This window comes from Cololabis saira, chromosome 23, assembly GCF_033807715.1.
Source record: "Cololabis saira isolate AMF1-May2022 chromosome 23, fColSai1.1, whole genome shotgun sequence".
Classification (NCBI taxonomy): Eukaryota; Metazoa; Chordata; class Actinopteri; order Beloniformes; family Belonidae; genus Cololabis; species Cololabis saira.
This window is the reverse complement of record NC_084609.1, coordinates 428505-455372: the sequence shown is the minus strand read 5'-3', so window position 1 is coordinate 455372 and position 26868 is coordinate 428505. Positions and strand designations below refer to the sequence as shown.

Sequence of the window (26868 nt, the reverse complement as noted above, 5' to 3'; positions counted from 1 at the left end):
GGAGGAGGAGGAAGAAGAAGATGAGAAAGAGGAACAGGAGGAGGAAGAGGAGGAGGAAGAGGAGGTAGAGGAAGAGGAAGAGGTAGAGGAAGAGGAAGGGGAGGAGGAGGAGGAGGAGGAGGAAGAGGTAGAGGAGGAGGACGAGGAAGAGGAATAGTAGAGAAAGAGGAAGAGGAAGAGGAAGAAAAGGAAGAGGAGGAAGAGGAAGAGGAGGAATAGTAGACTAAAATGTTGTTTTTTTTGTCTGAAAAATGGTTCAAATGTTATTTTATTGTCTGTAAAATGGTTCAAATATGTTATTTTGCTACTTGAAATATATAAAATATGTTTTGTTGATGAGAAAATATGTTTCTCTATTTTTCTTATTTTTGTGAGGGGGATATATATTGTTTTTCGGCACTACCTTGTTCTCTATAGCTGATATAACATGAATTACTCCTATGTGGGATCAATAAAGTTCTTTGCCTTCTGAGAAAAGGAAACATATTATATTTGGTGCCTAACTGTTTCCCAAGTATATTAGTGCGTGTGTGAATGAATAAATGAGACGTAAAGCGTGAATTTCTTTGTAGAAAGGCGCTTTATGAAAATAAGGAAAAAAGAGGAAAAAAATATGAAATAAAGAGGAACAAAGAGGAAAAAGAGGAACAAAAGGGAAAAAAGTGGGAAAAAAAGAGAAAAAAAGAGGAGAAAAAGGAAAAAAGGAAATAAAGATGAAAAAAGATAAAAAGGAGGAAAAAGGGGAAAAAGGAGGAAAAAGGAGGAAAAAAAGAAGCAAAGGGAGAAAAAAGAGGGAAAAAAAGTAAAAAAGAGAGAACAAGAGGAAAAAAGTGCGTGTGTGAATGAATAAATGAGACGTAAAACGTACATTTCTTTGTAGAAAGGCGCTTTATGAAAATAAGTCCATTCACTTGTATTAGTTTACAGCGCAGTCTTGCCACATCCAATATGGCGGCGACGTTGACGTATCGCAGGAGGCGGCTGCGCATGCGCGGTTCTCGGTCTGCCGGAGCAGCAGCAGCAGAACAACGGTGTAAACTGAGGAGAAAAAAACATCTACATATCTTCTTATTTTTCGTCTTCTAGCGAATCCAAACCGAGATAAACCCGCAGTTCGTGGGTTTAGGACGTGTTTAAACCCGCAGTTCGTGGGTTTAGGACGTGTTTAAACCCGCAGTTCGTGGGTTTAGGACGTGTTTAAACCCGCAGTTCGTGGGTTTAGGACGTGTTTAAACCCGCAGTTCGTGGGTTTAGGACGTGTTTAAACCCGCAGTTCGTGGGTTTAGGACGTGTTTAAACCCGCAGTTCGTGGGTTTAGGACGTGTTTTCTCGCGGCTGACGGGACCGTTGACGCGGCATGGACGACAGCAAGGTGGGGAGCTAACGGCTAACGGCTAATTCACCTTTTTTCTCCACTATATTCACGGAGTTCGGGAGCGGAGTGGCCTAGTGGTTGGGGCTTCGGGCTCATGATCCGAAGGTCGCGGGTTCGAACCCCTCGATCCCGAGGATGCACAAAAAAATGTGATTAATAAATATCATTCTATACAGTATTTATAGAAGCAATAATACAATAGTACATACACATGTACATGTCTATGTGTATTATCCCTTTGTTTTATATTTATTAATCATTTAGTATTTATAGGAGCTTTTGAATTGTAATAACGTGCTCCACATTTTCATTTCTGTATTTAAGCTGTTCCACAGATTAACTCCTAGGGGCCCAGTCACACAGCAAAACTACTATAAATTACACACATACATATAATAAATATAATAACCTTATTACCTAAAAACACACACAATAAAACCCTGAGATCCTCAGATTTCCTAGATACAAAGATATTCTTGTAAAAATAATACATCAGGTATTGGTACATAAACATTCACAGATAGTTTTAGAGTTAATTTGTCTTTGTTTATGTTGAACATTAAAAAAAGCAACATCAAAACACATATTTCAAGTTACATGTTGGAAAAGGAGTGGGAGGAAGTATAAACTTATTTAATCCCACCCCCTTTCCACAACTAAACATAAATTATATGTCTGTATTTATTTTTTATACTATTCACTAATATGTATAAATATATATCATTTTTACAAAAATAACCTGTTTTAATGATTAGTCAGTTTAAGATGTAAGCTCTATCATAAATATAATATAACTATGATATAAATATAATATAACTGATATAAATATAATATAACTATGATATAAATATAATCCGTATATCTAAGTATATAAACAGACAAAGACAACATGACAGAATAGCAGAACACACACAGCTGCTGATCTTTAAACACAGTCTTCACTTTTATACCTCAAATAAACCATTTCTTTATATTTCTTCTTAAATAGTTTCATGTTTGTACATTCTTTTAACTCCAAATTCAAACCATTCCACAGTTTAATTCCACAAACTGATACACAAAAACTTCTTTTTGTTGTACGCATGAATAAAGATTTGAAGTTTAAATTCTAACCCCCTTCCCTCCCAATGAATAATTTCTGAATGTTTATCCGGTAGTGAATGATTTTTTGCTTTAAACATTACTGGTGCAGATTGAAATGCCACTAGATCCATGAGTTTTAGTACTTTAGACTGTAAGAATAGTGAGTTAGTGTGATCTCCATATCCAGCCTTATGAATGTATCGTATTTCTCTCTTTTGAAGTACGAGTAATGAGTGGAACCTGGTTTTATAGTTATTGCCCCAAATTTCTGCACAGTAAGTGAAATATGGAAGAACTAGTGAGCAGTAAAGAATGTGGACGGCCCTGTGATCCAAAACCTGTTTTGCTCTGTTAAGTACTGCAATGCTCTTTGAAACTTTGTTTTGTACATGCTTAATATGAGATTTCCAGCTAATTTCATCCATTATTACTCCAATAAATCTGATTTCGTTTACTCTTTCAATATTGCTGCCATCCAATTCAACTTTTATATGCATATTTATTAGGGCTGGGCAAGTTAACGCGTTATTATCGCGTTAATTCATTCATTTATTAACGCCGACATTTATTTTATCGCGCATTAACGCATGTTGCTCACATGCTTTTGTTTTGAAAAGTCTTTTTCCGGCTGCTGCAGAACCGGAAGAGAGTTGGCGGAAAAACATGCGGAAAAGCTAAAACAGACATGGAGAGCGGTAAAATTACGGTTACATGGACATTTTCATTTTAAAGTTCTCCCAGACGGAGGATTCGACCCTGTAAAGGAAATTTCAATAGTGATTTTGTGCTTCACACTTTCTAACAGGGACATTTGGTGCTGAATATAGACGGTAAAGCTGCTCCCCGTTAAAAGTTTCTGCTGTTTCCTCAGAAATTGCCTGTTTTAATGTCATGATTGTGGATCAGGATTTTGTTGGTAGCCTTTTTTTATTTTTCATAAAAAAACATGATGACATTAATGCCCCGGCAGTGGCAATAAGCTATATTTTATTTGACATTTTTACACTAAATATGTGTTACTGACAAGTGCTGATGTTTGCTGAGATGTTTGCACAACAAATGTTATGGCACTTTCGTTCATACTTTTATAAATAAAAGTGAACTTTACACAACTTTTGAATTGATGATTTGATTTTTCATACAGATGCCGGAGGGGAAGGTGAAGAATCCCGGGAAACGCAGCAGGAAACCGGCCAAGATCGACCTGCGGGAGGAGCTGGACATGGTGAGCAGGGCTGGGGATCCATTCAAATGGAAACAATCCATTCAATTCTTTAGATTCAGAATCAATTATCAAGATTTGATTCCAATATTGATTTGGGTTTGTGTTATTAAAACAGTTCTTTCAGCTGTTGCATGAATGATATGACTGTAGTTCTGCAACATATTAATACTAGTTTTATATTGAGATTCAACAGCAAGTATTGCAGCTAATGATGCTGTAAGGACCAATCAGCTCCCAGAATGCTGATAGAACTGAAACAGAAACATCGTGGGGCAGAATTACCAAACACATCCAGGGAGGAAACAGAGACGGAGGAAATCACTTTTAGTTTTTCCAACATTCCGTTTTTATTTTTTCTTTTGTTTTCACTTTTGTGTTTTTTCAGTTTTTAATTTTTGAGAATTTGGTTTTTAGTATTTTATGCAAACGAACCCTAATACAGTATATAAAGTAATGAAAAATAAACAATTAATGCAATTATAACTGAAAACTTTAATGTTTCATCCCTTTTAAACATATTTAAAGGCAAGAACGTGTTTTTTTTTGTTTTTGCCCATGGTCTTTTGGGCAAAAACAAAAAAAAATCCAAAAGTTAATTGTATGAAATAAATAACTGAGAAATAAACAACTCAAATATTCCTTTCAATATCCATTTAAAGTGCAAAAAAAGAAAGAAATTGCAACAGCTCAACAGGACATGTGTAAATTAAATGATGTGACTACTGGGATTAAAGTTCACCGGGTGAAAATGTAATAATGAAAATAAATCGATCTTTAGACATTTTTACGAATTAATATGAAAATTGATTTAGAATCGGAATCCAGATCCAGACCTGCAGGTCCTCTACAGACCACTAGGGTCCAGATCCAGACCTGCAGGTCCTCTACAGACCACTAGGGTCCAGATCCAGACCTGCAGGTCCTCTACAGACCACTAGGGTCCAGATCCAGACCTGCAGGTCCTCTACAGACCACTAGAGTCCAGATCCAGACCTGCAGGTCCTCTACAGACCACTAGGGTCCAGATCCAGACCTGCAGGTCCTCTACAGACCACTAGGGTCCAGATCCAGACCTGCAGGTCCTCTACAGACCACTAGGGTCCAGATCCAGACCTGCAGGTCCTCTACAGACCACTAGGGTCCAGATCCAGACCTGCAGGTCCTCTACAGACCACTAGGATCCAGATCCAGACCTGCAGGTCCTCTACAGACCACTAGGGTCCAGATCCAGACCTGCAGGTCCTCTACAGACCACTAGGGTCCAGATCCAGACCTGCAGGTCCTCTACGGACCACTAGGGTCCAGATCCAGACCTGCAGGTCCTCTACAGACCACTAGGGTCCAGATCCAGACCTGCAGGTCCTCTACAGACCACTAGGGTCCAGATCGTCCGGCTCTTCTTCACCTTCTTTCAGCCCGACCAGTCTCACGTTAGCTCTTGGGCTGCGGTCCTCCATCTGGATGATTTTCGTGGTGAGTTCCTCCACTTGTCGCTGGAGATCGTTGGCTTGATGTTTATTGGCTCTCACTTTAGCTTGTAGCGTGTCAAACTTAGCTGTGTTACTCTGAATGGATTTATGTGACGACTCAAAGCTCTTGGCCAGCTCACTCACAGTAGCCTTGGTGTCTTGTATTTGCTGCGTCAGTTCTGCTAGCTGTGGGGTGAGGATGTCGTTGACCGCGTAGTTTAGTCGGTTAAAAAAATGAGGATTTGAGAGGTTGTTGAAGGCTAGCTGTTGAGCTACACGTGCATCGCAGTCAGGCGCCACCCGGAAGTCACGTCACCGTAATGTTATACATATTTTAAACTTAACGTTAGTTTAATAAGTCATGTTAGCATTCATGCTAGCAAACGTTACCTTCCCAGTTAATGTTTAACCCATTTGACCAGCCAATGAGTTGGCTTAAGACACTTTTACAGCGTATTGAGAAGTACAAAGCCCCTTTGATGACATTTGAAAAAAAAATAAAATAATGTGTGGCCACGCATTGATAACTCGTGGCCATGAGTTAATATCTCGTGGCCACGCATTGTGTTAATATCTTGTGGCCATGCATTATTTAAAAAAAAATTAAATAATGCGTGGCCACGCATCAATAATTTGTTGGCCACGAGATATTAATTCGTGGCCACGCATTATTTTATTTTTTTCAAATGTCACCAGAGTGGCTCCGTAGAGAATAATAATAATACTGTCATTTAGCATACGCATTTATCCAAAGCGACTTACATTTGAGAGAACAAACACACGGGGAGCAATTAGGGTTAAGGCCTTGCTCAGGGGCCCAAGGTGGTTCATCTTGGTTGTCGTTCTGGGGCTTGAACCTGACCCAAGCCCACCTCTGTAGCCACTAGACCACCACTCCCCCCACACATGAGTTAGCTTTCTTCAAAACAAGACTTACTGTTAGTTAGTTAGTTAGTTAGTTAGTTAGTTAGTTAGTTAGTTAGTTAGTTAGTTTTATTTTGGTCCATTAGTCAATCAAAACATGCACCACAGTAAAGCTGGATATATAAATAAATGAACCAAAAAAGGTGTAGACTAAAGCCGTAGCTTATATAATGCCTACCCTTTTTTACAATACATCACATCACATCAAATCAAAATAAAAGGTATTGCAGAGATCAATTACAACAAGAGCATGTGATATAGAGGATTTACAGGAGAAGCTGCTCTTAGTCATAGTTTATATTTATCAATTGCCCTAAGTTTAAAATTTTTTTTGAATTTGCGGATAGAACTACACATTTTTAGCTCATCAAAGAGACTATTCCACAAGTTTACCCCTTTAACAGAAACACATCTACTTCTAAAGTTTGTCCTTACCTTTATTGTTACAAGTTCCCCTGAGTTCATACCGACTTTCTCTGGGTGAAAACATTTCCTGAATGCAGTAAGGAAGTAGGTTGTTGTGTGCCTTATACATTATAAGAGAAGTCCTTAGCTCAACTAGATCAACAAATTTTAAGGTATTTAGTTGAAGAGTAATGAAGAGTGGGTTCGTTGGGTCGCAGTATTTTGAATTATTTACAATTCTTATGGCTCCCTTTTGTAATTTAATTATTGGATCAATGTTTGTTATGTAAGTATTTCCCCATACACAGTAAGTAATATATGAAACAATGAGTGAACAGTACAGTATGTAAGTGGATTTCTGATTTAAAAGTTATTTTGTCTTGTATAGGATTGGAATGGTTTTTGACAATTTAGATTTAATATTGTTTATATGTGTTTTCCAATCAAGTTTATCATCAATTATCACGCCCAAGAATTTATTTTCACATACTCGTTCAATTTCGACATCATTGATTTTGAGCTTAACTTCACAATTTACTTTTCGGTTACCAAAGATTATAAATTTAGTTTTACTTAAATTCAGTGATAATTTATTGATATCAAACCAACTTTTAAGAACTTTCAACTCTTTTTCCACTGCACTCAAAAGCTGTTCCAAATGTTTACCAGAGCAATATATACTGGTATCGTCGGCAAACAACACAAATTTTAACAGTTTCGACACATTACAAATATCATTAATATACAAAATAAACAGAATGGGACCCAGCACAGATCCTTGTGGAACACCATATGTAACTTTTAATAAATTTGAATTTTCATTGTTCAGATGTATATATTGGAATCTGTCTTCCAGGTAGCTTTGTAGCCATGTATAGGCTATACCTCTGATACCATATCCCTCCATTTTTTTCATCAAAAGCCTGTGGTCAATGGTATCAAAAGCTTTTTTTAAATCAATGAAAACTCCCACTGTAAATTGTTTATCAACTGCAGTTGAAATTTCTTCTACCAGTTCAGTCACTGCCATTGAGGTGGACCTATTAGACCTAAAACCATACTGATGGTCATTCAGTATATTGTGTTAATTAGAAATGTATCAAGCCTTTGTATGAACAATTTTTCTAAAATCTTTGAGAATTGTGAGAGCAGGGAGATTGGTCTATAGTTGGAAAACTGATGCCTGTCTCCACTTTTAAAAATGGGAATGACACTTACTCTTAAGCTATACAAAAGTATTTGGGCTGTCCCCAACGCAGGATTTAGCTGGTCGACTCAAGTCGGGGAGTTTAATGCGACGGGTCGACGGCTCGTTTTTTAAGTACCCCCCGTATCAATTTGGCTTTTTTCCAAAGTGCTGTTTAAACCTACAGTGCATGCAACAGTAATATGAACATTGTTTTAAGCATTTCTTACTCATGTTTTAACCTGCTGCTTTCTTTCACCGCATAACACACTTCACATGTAGCTCCTGCTGATGCTGCACATGCGCAGTTTGCGCACCTCCACCAGGTTATTTCTCACAGTATTAGCCTAAAGGGACTTAAGGCTGATTTATGGTCCCGCGTTACAACAATGCAGAGGCTACGGCGTAGGGTACGCGGCAGTACGCACCATACTGCGTGCGTCGCTGCGTACCCTACGCCGTAGGCTCTGCGTCGATTTAACGCAGAACCATAATTCAGGCTTCACTCACTGCCGCAACGTGTTGCCTCCAGTCAGTTCGATGAGAAGCACACCGCAAAACACAGCATTGCATATTCAGCACCGCACAGAGGCTCCCAAATGGAAATGATTATTGATTTCTGAATGAATGGATAGATACGTCGCTTATTTTTTGCATATTATTTTTTTTTCTTTTCTGGCCTGGCGGGGGCTCTCATTGGCCTGGCGCCCTGCCAAGCCTGTACAATTGTAGGAAACACTGTATTATCATTATTATTACAACTCACTCGCCATTGCATCTTCTTTTATTCATTAGTGTAACTAATGAAGTGTATGAAAATACACTCTCACGTGTCGCAGGTGGTGCTAATTGAACGCTTGAAGAGAAGACTGGATTACCGGTAGAACGTTTTGGGCTAAACGATGCAACGCGGTTAGGTTTTCTTTTTAATACGAACTGATTAAACTGATTCAATTTTTTAGTGGGTAGCCTGAGTAATAAGGACGTACCGTTTTTATGGTGACAAAAGAATCATCTGGTGAGCTCTGCTTGTTGATCCGAGTTCCGACACATTCACTGCGCTGAGCGCGCACACACGCACACACACACGCACGCACACAGACACACCGCATGTCGGGGCCGCGGAGTTTCTCTATGAAGTCGGCGGTGATCAGAGTAATTTGTGGTGCAAGCAGAGGGAATCACAACTTTAATGAGTGCGGTTCAGTTTGACATTATTGTCAGTCTATGAGAAAAACATTTAATTTTATTAAAATCGAAAAATAATATTTATAGGCTATAAAAATAAGCGTCATTAAAGTAGCCGGCTGGACCTAATCGAGTAGTCGGCTATATGGCCGGCAGCCGGCGCTTGTGGAAAGCCCTTTATTTGATTTATGCAATGGTGAAAAAATTGGCAAAATCAATGTAAAAACTGCGAAAACCATGTCCGGTATTGCACGGTATTCGGCCAAGTGTTTATTATTATTTTCGGTTTCGGTATCGGCCACAAAGTTTCATTTCGGTGCATCACTAATATAAATCCAAAGTTTTTGTTTAAAGACTTTAAAGTTTGGTATGCAAGACTAACAATTTTCCAAGTGTTTGCCCACAGCCCTGTGTTGAACATTGAAAGGGCTAACATCAACCCTGGGGCCAAACTGAGTTCTAACATCAACTGTAAGACCACATTGTCTTACAGTTGACCACATGGCCTGAAACAAAGAAACCTAGACAATGACCCCAAAGCCCAGCAGGCTTTGCAGTGTGTGGCTTTTGGTATGAGATGGGAAAGTGACGCGTGGATAGTGCGTTGGACAGAGACCCATTAAACATCATGGGCCCCCTTTGCTGACATGAAGCAGACCCGCTGGTTAATAAATAGCTGCAGCTCCCTGCATCTTGCTCTCTCTTGACCTGGCTCTCCATCTGCTGTTCTTAAGTTCTGCAAGTACTACACCTCATCTCCGACCGGTGCGACTAGCATCAGCCGAGGAGCCATCCATCCAGCTGCACTGGTGAAAACCCACTGGTTACCAAGAACCAGTGAACGCATCCTTCATCCAGTTCGATGGTCTAGAGCAGCAACATTAAGACCGTGTTGTTTTGCAAAACTCAGTTCGATGTGTTTTAGCTGGGTTTTCTGTCCAGACTTTGCCTCAACTCTGTCTGGACAACAAGCCTCCAACTTCTGACTTCCAACCTTTTTCAACTTTTAAGTGTTTCTCAACCCCTATGTACACCTAGACTGTGCAACACGTGCACGGTTGTACCTGTGGGTAGCTCCAAAGACTGCCACAGCATCTCAATGGGATTCAGGTCGGGACTTTGACTAGGCCACTCTAAGGTCTTCATTTAGTTTTTCTTAAGCCATTCAGAGGTGGACTTGCTGGTGTGTTTTGGATCATTGTCCTGCTGCAGAACCCAAGTGGCTTCAGCTTGAGCTCACGAACAGATGGCCGGACATTTTCCTTCAGGATTTTTTGGTAGACGGCAGAATTCATGGTTCCATTTACCACAGCAAGTCTTCCAGGTCCTGAAGCAGCAAAACAGCCCCAGACCATCACACTACCACCACCATGTTTTACTGTTGGTATGATGTTCCTTTTCTGAAATGACGTGTCCTATTTAAGTGATTTCTTGATTGAGAACAGGTGTGGCAGTAATCAGGCCTTGGTGTGGCTGGAGAAATTGAACTCAGCTTTCCAAAGATGTGATAAACCACAGATAATTTATGTTTTAAAAGGGGGGGTCAATCACTCTTTCACAAAGGGCTATGTAGGTTTGGATTTTTTTCCCCTTAATAATAAAAACCTTTATTTAAAAACTGCATTTTGTGTTTACTTGTGTTATCGTTGTCTAATATTTAAATTTGTTTGAGGATCTGAAACATTTAAGTGTGACTAACATGCAAAGAAATAAGAAAAACACTTTTTCACACTGTGTGTGTGTGTGTGTGTGTGTGTGTGTGTGTGTGTGTGTGTGTGGTGGGGGGGGGGGGGGGGGGGGGGGACAGTTCATGTTCAATATTATGTTCAATATAAATAGTTCATGAATGGGTTTTGAGTGTTTTTCAGCAGCTCTCGTAATTTTACACTTATTACGTAGACGTATAAGAAGTCTCATCTGAAGGTGTCGTACTGTTAAAGGAGCTGTATGTAAGAGCAATAATAAAACGAATCATAAAATGACCCCGATATGTCAACACACATTTAAAAATCATGTTAATTTCAAATACTTTTGTCACTGACAACAGCACTCAAGCCAGGATATTCCAGTTTAAAAAGAGGAGTTGCAGCCCTCAACTGATGTTTATGTTGTCATTTTTTGTTTTGGCCTGAAGCTCCACCCTCCACCTATCTCCCAATCACCAAGTCAGTATTGTTTCTGAAGCTCCACCCTCCACCTATCTCCCAATCACCAAGTCCGTATTGTTTCTGAAGCTCCACCCTCCACCTATCTCCCAATCACCAAGTCAGTATTGTTTCTGAAGCTCCACCCTCCACCTATCTTCCAATCACCAAGTCAGTATTGTTTCTGAAGCTCCACCCTCCACCTATCTCCCAATCACCAAGTCCGTATTGTTTCTGAAGCTCCACCCTCCACCTATCTCCCAATCACCAAGTCAGTATTGTTTCTGAAGCTCCACCCTCCACCTATCTTCCAATCACCAAGTCAGTATTGTTTCTGAAGCTCCACCCTCCACCTATCTCCCAATCACAAAGTCAGTATTGTTTCGGCATCCGGGTTGCCAGCTCGGCTCTAATTATGGCAGCCTACGTTCCTGCTGCATTCTGCAGCCTACCTGGCAACCTCTGGTCGGGGGGAGGAGGGGGAGGGTACACACCGCTCAACAATATTTTGAAAGTGACTGCAGTACCAGTTTTGGACATTTCTTACAGACGGCTCCTTTAAGTACTAGTTGTAGCTAAATATGTTTAACATTAGTCCTCAGAAGATAAACTTAATTGTCTCACATGAAAAAACATGACAGGCAGCATTTGAATGAAACTGAAAAGGCTTTTGATAATGCAGCCAAGATAATGTAAGTCATCTTCTCTGTTACAGAATCATAAAGGAAGACCCAAAAGACACTGGTGTGATGATTGCAAGCAAGTGTTCACCACTTCATCAAACCTGAAAATTCATAAGAAAACTCACACTGGTGATAAACCGTACAGCTGTGATCAGTGTGGAGCAGTTTTTGCCCAAAAAGGTAACTTAAAGCAACACCAACGTATTCACACTGGAGACAAGCCTCACAAATGTGATCAGTGTGGAGCGGCCTTTGTCCAGCAAAGTGCTTTAAGGAGGCACCAACGTATTCACACTGGAGACAAGCCTCACAAATGTGATCAGTGCGGAGCGGCTTTTGCCCAGCAAGGTGCTTTAAGGATTCACCAAGGTATTCACACTGGAGAAAAGCCTTACAGATGTGATCAGTGTGGAGCGGCTTTTGCCCATCAAGGTGCTTTAAGGACTCACCAACGTATTCACACTGGAGAAAAGCCTTACAGATGTGATCAGTGTGGAGCGGCTTTTGCCCAACAAGATAATTTGACGACTCACCAACGTATTCACACTGGAAACAAACCATACAGATGTGATCAGTGTGGAGCGGCTTTTGCCCGACAAGGTCAACTAAAGCAACACCAACGTATTCACACTGGAGACAAGCCTCACAGATGTGATCAGTGTGGAGCGGCTTTTGTCCGACAAGGTCACCTAAAGCGACACCAACGTATTCACACTGGAGAAAAGCCTTACAAATGTGATCAGTGTGGAGCGGCCTTTGTCCAGCAAAGTGCTTTAAGGAGGCACCAACGTATTCACACTGGAGAAAAGCCTTACAGATGTGATCAGTGTGGAGCGGCTTTTGCCCAACAAGATACTTTGACGACTCACCAACGTATTCACACTGGAAACAAACCATACAGATGTGATCAGTGTGGAGCGGATTTTGCTCAGCAAAGTGCTTTAACGAGTCACCAACGTATTCACACTGGAGAAAAGCCTTACAGATGTGATCAGTGTGGAGCGGCTTTTGCCCATCAAGGTGATCTTAGGAAACACCAACGTATTCACACTGGAGAAAAACCTTACAGATGTGATCAGTGTGGAGTGGCTTTTGCCCGGCAAGATAGTTTGAAGATTCACCAACGTATTCACACTGGAGAAAAACCTTACAGATGTGATCAGTGTGGAGCGGCTTTTGCCCATCAAGGTGATCTTAGGAAACACCAACGTATTCACACTGGAGAAAAACCTTACAGTTGTGATCAGTGTGGAGCGGCTTTTGCCCATCAAGGTGCTTTAAGGAGGCACCAACGTATTCACACTGGAGAAAAGCCTTACAGATGTGATCAGTGTGGAGCAGCTTTTGCCCAGCAAGGTCATTTGACGACTCACCAATGTACTCACACTGGAAACAAGCCTTACAGATGTGATCAGTGTGGAGCTGCTTTTGCCTGGCAAGGTCATTTGACGACTCACCAACGTATTCACACTGGAAACAAGCCTTACAGATGTGAACAGTGTGGAGCGGCTTTTGCCCAGCAAGGTCATTTGACGATTCACCAACGTAGTCACACTGGAGAAAAGCCCTACAGATGTGATCAGTGTGGAGTGGCTTTTGCCCGGCAAGATAGTTTGAAGATTCACCAACGTAGTCACACTGGAGAAAAGCCTTACAGATGTGATCAGTGTGGAGCGGCTTTTGCCGAGCAAGGTACTTTAAGGAGACACCAACGTATTCACACTGGAGAAAAGCCTTACAGATGTGATCAGTGTGGAGCGGCTTTTAGCCAATCAAGTCATCTAAGGAGTCACCAACGTATTCACACTGGATAAAAAGTGTACATTTGTGATCAGTGCTGATATCATTTATTTTGAGAGTTCAGTTAAAATGCACCAATTTAGTTTAGTTAATTTAGTTTGAAAGAAATAATTCACACATAAGCACTGACACACAAACCAACGCATAGATGATCTTAAGTTTGTGTTTGTTTAGTTAATTGTTGTTTATGTGTAGTTTAGGCATCAGAATTTATCCCAGGTTTTGTTCCAATTTCTTTTAAGACTTTTGTAAATAAATTCTGATTAATTTGAATGAGAGATGTTGTTTGTGTTCATTTTATAGATATTTGTCACAGCTGATGGTTGCAAAGTTCTGTGCTCCTTCCTTCACTGTTATTCTGTAACGCCCCCCCTGGCAACAGGCTGACACGTAGGGAATAACGTCTACTTTGAGATTGATTTTGCTGTTTAGTTATTATTTCCTGATAAGTCAGGTCGTGCCCCGTTTTAATGGATTCATTTTGATAAGTCATCGTCTTTATTGGTTATTAATAACTATCGTAAGACAATTATTAATTACTTTCTAATAACTGAACCAGCACTCCCTTTGTGGCGCAACACCAGCCCTGGTCCTCGGTGTCCACTGTCTTTGACATTGATTGTAGATGTTATGGATAACCCATGAAGGGAGGCCAACACATGAGAGATGGTCTCTTATAGCGCTTTTCCACTAGTAGGGGGAAGGTGGCTCAGTTGGTAGAGCGTTTGCCCATGAACCTGAAGGTCAGTGGTTCGAACCCTAGTTCCGCCTGTGTCCACCAAAGTGTCCTTGGGCAAGACACTGAATCCCCCGGTTGCTCCCGGTTGTCAGGCCAGCGCCGTTGTGTATGGCAGCTCCGCCGACAACCGGTGTGTGTGGGTGAATGTTTGCAGTGTAAAGCGCTTTGGGGCTGTAGGAGTACAGCTGGAAAGCGCTATATAAGTGTAAGCCATTTACCATTTAGTACCTACTCAGCCCGCCTCCACTCGCTACGCCCTCGTCTTGCACTTTTCCACTAAGGGCCGAGGCAGGTGGAGGCGTGCCGAATAGATACTTTTTCTGTACCTATTCTGCCGAGGTTCTAAGTGTGCTGAGTCGGCCCTGTCTTCACAATACACGGTCGGGGATTGGTCGGGGGGGTTGGGTGGGAGGGCTGTCAGACGTTTGAATCAGGAAGCAGGAATCAGCGCGAGACTCGCGGCTTGTGGCAATTTTATTCAACAGGCAATGTTAGCGCAAACGTCTGTTTCGTGATCCAACTCTGGGGTGCAGATGTTCATAAACCTGGTGGCTGAGGAGAGAATAAAAAGGGATGTAGATGGACGATAAGGAACGATCTACCAGGAGCTCTGTCACTTCTCAGCCGCTCGCGGCTCCCAGCTGATTTCTCATCAGCACCGACACAAACAAACAAAAAAAAGAGTTGCCAATTGACGTCACGGGCGTCATAGGCAGCCGGCTGCCATTCATTTTCTATGAAAACGCGCGTCGAGATGCAGCGGGAGCAGCGGAGGCGTCGGGAGCAGCCGAAGCAGGGCGTCAATTTGAAGTTGAAAAGAAGGAAATTTATGCAAATGAGCAGCGGCGACGCCGAAGCAGCGTCCAATCACAGACTGGGATTCCCGAAGCAAGAAGCCTCAATGCAGATTGTACTTTCGTGTACACACAAATGTACACTCATTCACATGCACACATGAGCATAGCTGTGCACTAACACACTTATTTTATCAGGAATTAATGTATTTCATCCAGCAAACGGACATTTTTGCTGATTTGACAGCCGTTTTTACCTGAACTACTCACGTGAAACAGGTATCTGATGATTGAGGAGCTGGATGGTCCCAACGATTTTATTTGCTACATCGATCCAACGCAAAATAATTAAAAACCGTGCTTATTAATCACAAAACACAGGTCAAACATCATGACCAAATCCGCTCCGACCCGGTGTGTCAGTATCAGCGCAGACAGACTGCAGCTTCGCCTGAATTATGGTTCTGTGTTAAATGGACGGCGTAGGGTTGCGGTACGGTGCGCGTCGCCGCGAACCCTACTCCGTAGGGTCTGCGTTGGTGTGACGCGGAACCATAAATCAGCCTTCACCGGGAGCAAGGGCTCGCTGGCGGTGGATGTTGATCCGCGGACCAAACGTGTTAAGGATCATCAAACTCACTCTTATCTATGCGGAAATAACGCTAAAATATAAAGAAGGCGTCCCAAAGTGTGATTTATGGTGAAATAGGAAACTACTGTTCCCTCCACTTCTGCAGCGCAGCTTTAGCCCCGCCCACTGTAAGCCCCGTCCACTGCAGTGTGAACGCAGGGTAAGTCACAGCAGTTTCGCTCCAACCCGTCCACTTCTCACCTGGGTGTTTAAAAACAAACAGGGACGAGGCATGCTGAGTAGGTACTAGTGGAAAAGCGCCATCACTGGTTCCTGTCAGCACTTGCTCAACTCTGAGTATGTTAACCTTGATGAAGAAAATAAAAAGCCTTCATCAATGGAGCCCTGATACTACGATTCACCATGGCAACCGGTGACAACAAAAGATCCACTTACTTCACGCCACTGGAGTTAGAAGTTTTAATACATGCGTATGGCGAGTATGAGAGCACATTTCGGAAAAAAAAGCAACGCAGCAGCAAAGGAGAGACAATTGGCGTGGGAGAAAGTTGCTGCCCGAGTCAATGCGTACGTTTGAATGCAGTATTCATTCAACATTTAAGCACACTGTCTTATGATATTACAGATGAAAACAGTGGTGGAATGGTATTGAATCATGAGTCATTTAGATGCAACCCCACAGGCGCACTTGGCAGCAGTTGAAAATGAAATACAAAAACATAATTCAGACAGGTAAGGCATAATTTGGTTGGGCCTATGATTGTACCTCACTTCCGTTTTAATCATATTTGATATATTCAGTGGCCATTTCAATGTATAGTGGCTTTATCCCGATTAACAGTTGAGTTCTGCTCAGCCAACAGAAAGAAGGCAGAGGCCCGCAAAATATTGTATTATTAAATATTGAAATAATTATTATTAATATAATGAATTATTTATATAATTAATATTAAAATAATTCCCAATATGTTCTACGTCGCCAATGTTGTGTAGGAAACTGCCTTTGGCAAAAAAGCAAAGCGCAACAAGAATTTGCTCTGAACTGAGAGCACGTCCGCGTTTTGTAATGTTGGATACATATGGCTGGAGAATGTCGTTCAGATAAATAATAGTGTGACGAAAAACGGTAACGTTCTGTAAGGTACTCATCAGGGAATTAAAGTATATCTAATCTTGGTCTAAACATCCTCTCCTGACGTAACGCATTGCGAATTAATTCGGCTTCGATGTCAATGTGATATATATATATATATATATATATATATATATATAAATAGCTGCTTCAGGCTCAGCAGGAGGGAGGACACAGAGAGAAACTCAGGGTTTATTGAAGAAAATAATCACATATTATTTATTATTATTGAAGAAAACCTGCTAGCGAGCAGGTTAGGTTCACAGGGTCAGTTGCCATAGTAACTGACTCAGAGTTTGAGTTACATCGCTTTCTGGAACTGAAAACTCCAGGTTACCCTCATCTCAGGGGTAACAAACAAAACCCGCTTTCTGGAATACCCCTCTGGATGGAAAATGAATGTTTAGATACACGATGATCCGACTGAAACAAGGACATGGTCACATGACATCTAAAGGAAGTCCACATAAATATTAGAGTGAGACACTTGTTAAGTCCAGTTTATTGATACTGAATAAATGAAGCTGGTAAAACAGAATCAACTGTTGATGAGACAGTGAGACAAAATTAAGACTTGAATCAACCTAAAATGCAATCAACAGTCCCAGATATAAAAGATGACATTCCTCCATCAGAGTACAAATGAAAGGTAGAGCAGAGAAAGAAGAAGACAAGTGATCAACAAGTCCTGCATCGAGCTATCGCCCAATATCATCGATAAATGTAGACCTTAAAATAATCAGCAAAGCTCTTACCGAACGTCTGAAGAGTCACCCCTTACTAATACTCGTAGATTACTTAATACTATAGATTATTCGAATATCAATAAACTGGAAACTACTATTATATGTTTAGATGCTGAAAAAGCATTTGATCGGGTAAATTGCAAGTTTCTATTGGCAACTTTACATAAATTTGTATTTGGCGAATCTTTTATTGACTGGATAAAAATATTATATAGCTCGCCCAAGGCACGTGTAAGGACAAATGATCAAATCTCTTCAAGCTTTAACTTGGAAAAGATGCACTCGACAAGGTTGCCCTCTCTCTCCCTCACTATTTGCAATATTTATTGAACCTTTAGCAGCAGCTATTAGACAAAATCAAAATATTAAAAGGTATACAATGCAAAACATTAGAGCACAAAATAAGTCTTTATGCGGATGACGTACTCCTCTTCCTCCAGAACTCACGATCTTCACTATCACAGACAATTGCACTTTTAGAGGGATTTTCATAATGACTATTCTATTAATTGTTCTAAATCCACTGTTTTGTGTGTTAACTGCAATTTTAGGAATATAGCCAATACTAAATTACAAACAGGGAACATTAGATATTTAGGCATAAACATCTCCCCTAGGCTGTCAGAGTTAATAAAATTAAATTATGTTCAGCTTTTAAAGAAAATAGAAGATGATCTTTACAGATGGAACTCTCTTCCCATTTCACTCATGGGAAGAATTGCCACCGTTAAGATGATGGTTTTACCAAAAGTGAATAATTTTTTCTCAATGATACCATCAGATAGTCAATGGCTGGACTCTGGCTGGGCAAGTATTTTGCAATGAGCTAGAAATTTCAGAGTTACCATTTATTAGTCAAAGCATTAAACATCATAAATGTTTCAAAAGTATTACTATTAGCACAACTCTGACAGTCTGGTGGGAATTTCTCAAAGTAGCTAAAATTTCACTTTTTCCATGTGACCGTACACCCATATGGAACAACCCAGACATCCTGAAAAATGATAAAAAGATGGTAAACTTTCTTCAATGGAGAGATCAAGGAATACGGTATCTACAGCATGTAATTATAGGAGGGCAGTTTGTACCTTTCAATACACTTATTGTTCAATATGGAATTAGCAGTAATACATTTTTAGAATACCAACAACTTAAGGCCATAATAAATAAAACATATAAAATTAACCAATTAGACTTACAACTTCCCGCCAGGATAATAGATTTATTGAACCTAAACACTTTAAAGTGGTTATCAAAACTTTCCAGGTTAGTGTCTAAATTAGATAATTCAGTCTCTCTCCCGATCTCAAAGTGGGAGGCGGATCTTTCTAACACCGACCAGATTCCTTGGGAAAAAATATGTTTAAATATTTTTACTATGACTAAGAGATCATAGAATACATTATACAGGACAAAGAATGTTCCAGATGGGCTTTGTCACCTCTAACATCTGTTCACAGTGCACAGAGAACGCCCCTGATAATTATATGCATGCTTTATGGTTTTGTACACCGGTACAGAGGTTCTGGACGGAGATTTGTGAGGATTTATCCACATGGATCAACTACAGAATTCCAGTGTGCCCCACGATATGTATATTAGTACACCTGGGAGATATTCAAATGGAACCTAACTCGTTACACCTGGTTCTCACTGCCTTATGTATTGCAAAGAGTGTCTGGGGGATTGGGCCTCCCCTGGCCGGGCGGGCGCGGCGGTGGGGTGGAACCATTCCCAGTTGTCTATGTCTTATGTTGTCAGTATGAATGGGGGGATGTTGGACCGTTTCCCCCTCCGTCTGGGGGCTCCGGCGGCGCCCGTGGAGGTACGGTGGGGCCCTGGCCCGGCTCGGAGGGCCGGCCCCGTCAACTGGATGGCCGCTGGGGGAGCGTAGGCGTCCTTCAAGGGCCGGTGCGTGATTGTGTGTCTTTGTCGGTGAGAATGCGGTCTGAATGAGGATTTGGGCCTCCATTGGCAGGACAACAAAATTTTATAATTTATTAATATTATACTATACAAAGATGGTTATTAATATTATTATTATTATGATAGTATATCATATTATTATTAGTATAGATATCGGATAGGTGAATGGATGAATGAATGGGATGGGTCTGGGGCCCCCCGTTGTCGGGCCCGCGCGGGTGTCGCCCTGTTGGGGGGTGCCCTGTTGGGGGGTGCCCTGTTGGGGGGGTTCCCTCTCTCCGGGCCCGTCTCCGGTCCCCCCCGCTGCCTCTGCGGCGGGGCACTCCTCTGGTCCTGGAGGGCCACTTTCGTGGGGGCGGGTGCGCCTGCCCGCTTCGGCGGCCGGGGCGGCTCTGTCTCTCCGGGCAGGCTGGCCCCCTGCCGGGTGGGGGTCGTTGGCCTGGAGGGGGGGGCCTCCTGGCCACGTGTCCGGCCCGGACCGGGTGGCCGGGGATTGCCTGGGTCGCGGTCCGCCGCCGCGGGATCCCTGTCAACTTTTTCCACCCCCCCCCCCCCTCGGCCACCGCTTGGGGGGGGGCCTCGCTGGCGGTGGGTTGCCTCCCGCCCTTTTCTCCCCTCTGTGGGGTTGCTGGTGGCCTGGTTCCGGGTTCCTCCTTGTCGGCCTCTGGTCTCGCGGTTGGCGGGGTTGCCCCCCCCTCCCCTCCCCCACTATAGATACACTTCAGGTGGAGCTTTGATAGGACTATTTTACACACGCACGCACACACACACACACACACACACTCACACTTACACACACATACACATATATATATATATATATATATATATATATATATATATATATATATATATATATATATATATTCATACATATACACACACATAGCTACACATATGCATACACACACACACTTAGCCACATAGACATATACACGCACACACACACACACACATATATATATTCATACATATACACATACACACACATAGCTACACATATGCATACACACACACACACACTTAGCCACACATACATATACACGCTTACATACACACACACACACACACACACATACAGCCACTTACACATATACATACACACACACACACAAATACACACACACATAGCCACACAGACATGTACATACATACGCACATATACACACACACACACACACACACACACACACACACACACACACACACACACACACACACACACACACACAGTCATATACATACACGCACGCACACACACACACACACACGCACACAGTCATATACACACACACACACACACACACACACACACACACACACACACACACACACATAGACATACACACTGGCTTGTTCACCTGCACGCTTGATCTGTAGTTTTTGGGGTTAGTTAGTGATAGCTTAGCTTAGACTGTGATCGGATCTCGAGATTTGGGTCGATTGCTGCTCGTGTTTTGGTCGGCTCCGTGTCGTCTTTTTTGTGTTTCGTTTGTGGTTTTTGTTGCAGATTTCCAGTGCTTGACGTGTGTCTCCGTGTGTTCCTGCTTCCTGGATTGGCAGTGAATGTCACGCCCCCCCCCCCAAAAAAAAACTCACTGGGTGTGTATGTGTATATATATGTATTCAGATTCAGATTCAGAAAACTTTATTTATCCCCGAGGGGCAATTGCAAGACAGCTGAGCAGCAAGACGTTGAAAATATCAAATCAAATAAGAAATAAAATAGAATAAAATGAACAGGGCATGTCTCGTTATGTGCAAAAAATATATAAATATAAGAATGACAAAAAAAAAATGTACAATGTGTATGCGTATGTATATATACTAAATATAGTAATGATATATATGCCTTAGGTTTTTACCAGCATGGTATCAATCATTAATATGTGTGCAGACAAGGTAAAAAAAAAAAAAAAAAAAAAGTTGCATTTGGTGGTGTACTGCACTGTTGTTGATCTGATACTGAATTGGCATTGAATTGGTATTTCATTGGTGTTGCACTGTTAATAATGAACTAGTACTGAACTACTACAACTACTGTCATTTAGCAGACGATTTTATCTAAAGCAACTTAGATCTGAGACACACTCACCGTGGAGCAGTTAGGGTTAAGGCCTTGCTCAGGGGCCCAAGGTGGCTCATCTTGGTTGCCATTCCGGGGCTTGAACTTGCGTTCTCCAGACCCAAGCTGGTACTGCATTGGAACTGAACTGGTACTGCATTGGTATTTCACTGGTGTTGCACTAGTATTAAACTGGTATTTCACTGATGTTGCACTGGTACTGAACTGGTACTGCATTGGTATTTTACTGATATTTCACTGGTACTGCATTGGTATTTTACTGATATTTCACTGGTACTGCATTGGTATTGCACTGGTATTGCAAATTTGTTATTGAAAATAAAAACTGTGAAAATGCTTTCTGTAAACAAAGGCTGAGTGTTTTAAAACGCTGGGATTAGACACAGCAAAATGAGAATTTACTCCTCATTGAAACCTGGACCAAACCACTGAAACTCTAGTTGGAAAACAGTACATAATTCCTAAGAAAACACAATCCAACAGACAGAAAGTCTGACAGCACGTGTACAGAAGTGAACAAGAGATGCTGCCAGGACATTTAAGCTGATTGGAAATGGTTAGATTGTAAACAAATGCTAATAAATAATTTATTCCAGTTCCAGCAGAGACACATCCAACCTAAACCATGAATACTGTGTTAGTTTAAACAGAAGTAAAAGATATTAAGTATTCAACACTGATGTGTAAACCTCTTTATCATTAGCCACAACTGTTCAGGGACCAAACATGGATCAGAGGGGGAACACTGCTAAGATTCGTGTTCTGATGTGTGAACCACTTCATCTACTGACGTTCTTACTCTGATGTTCTCGTCACTCTGGAACAGAGTCAGTCTGGACTCATGAGATCACATGACCTTCCTTCATTTCTGCAGAGTCCAATGTTCAGGTGTCCTCGCAAAAGCATTTTTTTTTCTTTACAAATCATAATAAACTTTCTCAAAGATCACGTTTGATCAAAATCTGTTCAGGATTTGAAAATTTGTTTTGGAAAAAGTTTGACTTATTTTTAAATGTAAAACTAGTTTGAGGGGATGTTGAAAACTATGAAGTTGATGATTATCCAATTCAACCATTTTAACTGAACCCTCAAAATAAATTATTGTCATGAAGGTTGTCGTAGGACCCAGATGCAGGAGAGCAGGAGGCAGGAGTTCCCAAAAACGTGTTTATTTCACACAAAAAAAAACAAAAGTGCTGCTGAACAGGATTCAAAAAACCAGAACTTAAAACAAGAATCTGAAAACTATGGCAAAACTTGACGGGGAACAGATGGAGGGATGAAAAAGGACGGACCAGCAGGGAGCAGGGGAAAGACAAGACCAGATATACACAAAGGATAAAGATACACAGGTGCAAACGATCAGGGCAGATGGGAACCAGGAAGGTCAAACAAGAACTCAAACACAAAGAAACACAAAGACATGGGCTTTAAATTAAAACGGGAAATTTCAAACCCTGACAATGACCTGATCATAAATGTACACTTTTTATCCAGTGTGAATACGTCGGTGACTCCTTAAAGCACTTTGCTCGGCAAAAGCCGCTCCACACTGATCACATCTGTAAGGCTTTTCTCCGGTGTGAATACGTTGGTGACTCCTTAAAGCACCGTGCTGGACAAAAGCCACTCCACACTGATCACATCTGTAAGGCTTTTCTCCAGTGTGAGTACGTTGGTGATTCGTTAGGTGAGTTTGCCGGGCAAAAGCCGCTCCACACTGATCACATCTGTAAGGCTTTTCTCCAGTGTGAATACGTTGGTGACTCCTTAAAGCACCTTGATGGGCAAAAGCCGCTCCACACTGATCACATCTGTAAGGCTTTTCTCCAGTGTGAATACGTTGGTGACGCCTTAAAGCACCTTGATGGGCAAAAGCCGCTCCACACTGATCACAGCTGTAAGGCTTCTCTCCAGTGTGAATACGCTGGTGAGTCGTCAAATGACCTTGTCGGACAAAAGCCGCTCCACACTGATCACATCTGTAAGGCTTATCTCCAGTGTGAATACGATGGTGTTGCTTTAAGTTACCTTGTCGGGCAAAATAAGCTCCACACTGATCACAGCTGTACGGTTTATCCCCAGTGTGAGTTTTCTTATGCTTCTTCAGCTTTGATGAAGTGGTGAAGACTTGCTTGCAATCATCACAGCAGTGTCTTTTGGGTCTTCCTTTATGACTCTGTAACAGAGAAGATGACTTACATTATTTTGTCTAAATTATCAAAAGCCTTTTCAGTTTCAATCAAGTGCTGCCTGTCATGTTCTTTCCTGTAAGACAATTACGTTTATCTTCTGAGGACTAATGTTAAACATATTTTGTTACAACTAGTTCTTAACAGTACGACACCTTCAGATGAGACTTCTTATACGTCTACGTAATGAGTGCTCTGAGAGCAGCTGAAACACACTCAAAACCCATTCATGAATTATTTATATTAAACACACACACACACACACACACACACACACACACACACACACACACACACACACACACACACACACAGTTGTGTGAAGAAGTGTTTGCCCCCTCCCCGATTTCTTATTTATTTGCATGTTAGTCACACTTAAATGTTTCAGATCCTCAAACAAATTTAAATATTAGACAAAGATAACACAAGTAAACACAAAATGCAGTTTTTAAATGAAGCTTTTTATTAATGAGGGGAAAAAAAATCCAAACCTACATAGCCCTGAGTGAAAAAGTGATTGTCCCCCCCTTTTAAAACATAAATTATCTGTGGTTTATCACATCTTTGAAAAGCTGAGTTCAATTTCTCTAACCACACCCATACCTGATTACTGCCACACCTGTTCTCATTCAAAAAATCACTTAAATAGGACCTGCCTGACAAAGTGAAGTAGACCAAAAGATCCTCAAAAGCTAGACATCATGCTGCAAATGAAAGACATTAAGGAACAAATAAGAAACAAAGTAATTGAGATCTATTGTAATGGAAAATTTTGGTATAACACTGTCTGTTGCCTGTTTTCAAGTGAACATTCCTATGCCGAGGTCATGTTCCTTTGACACAGAGCCTGGCACGGTTGCCAGGGTGATGGGTGATGTTTTGTCTAGTTTCCCAGCTCCCCAACTATAAGATAACTTTTCTTTAAACACATTCAGCTCACTCCGGACTGACGGTTCATGTGACCGGTTGCTCTGTGTCGCTCCATTCAATTGAATGTTTTTCCTCTTTTCATTAAACTTCCGAAAGACAGCTGAGGTGTCCTGACATTCTTTTTGAACAACAATGTTTGCCACCACAATTTGGCGACCACGAAGGGACCCCATCTGTGAGCGGATTTTTTCCTTCTCTACTCCGGAATCGAAGGTGTTTTAAGCATGCAACAACCTCGTACTCCCCCATCAAGTGAAGGTCGGAGAGGGCCTCTCGTCCGGAGGGGGTTGGGAAGGTCCCTGCACCGACTGGGTCAAGCGAACCCGGTGGCTTCAGAAACGCCATGCTGTTCTTTCGGGTGAGTTTTGGAAAGATAACGGCCGAAATAAGCTGCGCGCTAACGTCTCCTCTCTGCCTAATCAGCTGATGTTGCCAGGAGTGCTTGGAGCCGGAGAGGGCTGGTCCAGCCGGGGTCTGAGTACCTGGGCTGTTTATTACTGACCTAGGAGTTAGTGAAGTGCGACGTCGGCTGTGGGTCGTCAGACGTGACGGATCACGAGTGCTTCTGTAGACGTGGTTTGAGAGTGGTAGACTACCCCAGGTTCGAGGCCTGGGGTGAAGTTCCCTCAGGTTCAAGTCCTGAGGTGAAGTTCCCTCAGGTTCAAGTCCAGAGGTGAAGTTCCCTCAGGTTCAAGTCCTGAGGTGAGGTGTAGCTCCCCCAGATTTGAGGCCTGGGGTGAAGTTCCCTCAGGTTCAAGTCCTGAGGTGAAGTTCCCTCAGGTTCAAGTCCTGAGGTGAGGTGAAGGTACCCCAGGTTCAAGGCCTGGGGTGAAGGTCCCCCAGGTTCGAGGCCTGGGGTGAAGTTCCCTCAGGTTCAAGTCCTGAGTTGAAGTTCCCTCAAGTTCAAGTCTTGAGGGCTCTGGATTCGGGGAAACCCGAGTTGCCGATATATGTATTTTTTTTATTTTACTTATCCAACTATCTCTGTGAGAGAGCTGCGCGAGTGTTCCGGCTGTTGTGACGTCACAGACCCTGATAAGAGGAAGACCTTGGTTAGCCATTGTGTTTTTTTGTGTTTTTTTCTCCTTCTGAAAATTTAGACTTGCAACACGTCTGAGAGGATCATATAATCAGCTGTGGGGGCCAGTTTTCAACAAGCCTTCTGGGAGTAATTTTTCCAAAGGACCAGATTTTTCAGCACTAAATGTGAAATATATGATAGTTAATTATGGAAAAGAATAGAACCCACAACCATTGTCGGAACTGTGGGCCAGACAACTTAAATTTCCCAAAATAAAAAAAACAAGAAACAGGAAGCCTGAGCGTTAAACAGCTGGAGGCTTTGCAGGTTAGACAGAGGCCAGTTATCACTCGCTAAAAAGAAAAAATGAAAAACAAATTTAGATAGTTTGGAATGTGGCTGAGTGAGGCAGACACCCAAACAGACTGTGCCCCAGTGTGTGAAGCTGGACCCGGTTTGGACTCTGCGCCCAATTCCTGAATCCTTGGGATTCCTGTAAATGCATTAAAGTGGGTTTGAGTCCCACTGAGGGGTTGAGTTGAAGGTCAGGGACCTTCGGGGGTCTGGGACCCCCCCCCTTTTTTTTAGCTAGGGATTTAAATTGCCAGAGAAACTTGGATGTTGATGGCGTGGCTTCGTGAAGATACTATGTTGATACTATACTATGTTGACATGAGCCTGAAAAAACAGAAACAGAGATGGTCAAATTGATAAATATATGTGAAATTCAGCAGGAACTGCTGATGCGCCTGCGCTCTGTGTGTGCTGAGGTGTGTATGTGAGGGTGTGTGCGTGTGTAAGCGCGTGGGTGTGTGTAAGCTCCGTGTCGCCTGTCTGACTGCGCGTTCACGCAGGGAGCGTTCACGTGAGGCTACGTGGATGGGAGAGAGATGTTATCTCATTTCCTTTCTGTTGACATTTTTGTTAAATTGATACAAATAATATTTTTTTTTAATCGTTCTTTTCCCTGGATGAGGAAATGGTGACGTGGAATTGTCAGAATTGGGTTGATTCACCGTTTGAATGGTTGCAGGTTACTTTTGTGATACTGTATTTGAACCGGATTGTATGGAAATGGGATTCTTGCCATTGAGCTGTGTATGATTGGGTTGATTGTGAAAAGCATGAAACATATCAATCATTTTTCTTTATTTTGTCTGTCGTGAAGTCACATACTGATGATTGACGGTTTCATCAAGAGTGGGTTACGTCCCGTAAAATGAGTGCC

At 41.9% G+C, this 26868-nt stretch overlaps 2 protein-coding genes across 3 annotated transcripts in view; one reads left to right on the top strand and one right to left on the bottom strand.

The window, feature by feature from the left end:
• Positions 1–1049: 1049 nt before the first annotated feature.
• Positions 1050–13695, top strand: LOC133424442 (zinc finger protein 160-like). The gene is made up of 3 exons (XM_061715062.1): positions 1050–1372; positions 3603–3683; positions 11715–13695. Exons 1-3 carry the CDS (start codon positions 1358–1360, stop codon positions 13494–13496), a joined length of 1878 nt encoding a protein of 625 aa, XP_061571046.1. The 5' UTR covers positions 1050–1357; the 3' UTR covers positions 13497–13695.
• Positions 13696–22700: 9005 nt separating this feature from the next.
• LOC133424461 (zinc finger protein 239-like) overlaps positions 22701–26868 on the bottom strand; it is a 278042-nt gene continuing 273874 nt past the window's right edge. For both annotated transcript variants that reach the window (XM_061715092.1, XM_061715093.1), the window contains one exon: positions 22701–23676. In XM_061715092.1, coding sequence (XP_061571076.1) covers positions 22987–23676 — 690 coding nt within the window. In that variant the 3' untranslated portion in view covers positions 22701–22986. The remainder of the gene's footprint in view (positions 23677–26868) is intronic.

Bases quoted from the DNA above. Each gene is read 5' to 3' on its own strand.
- LOC133424442 (XM_061715062.1), top strand. The intron at 3,684-11,714 runs GTGAGCAGGGCT...TCTCTGTTACAG, and splicing joins TGCGGGAGGAGCTGGACATG to AATCATAAAGGAAGACCCAA.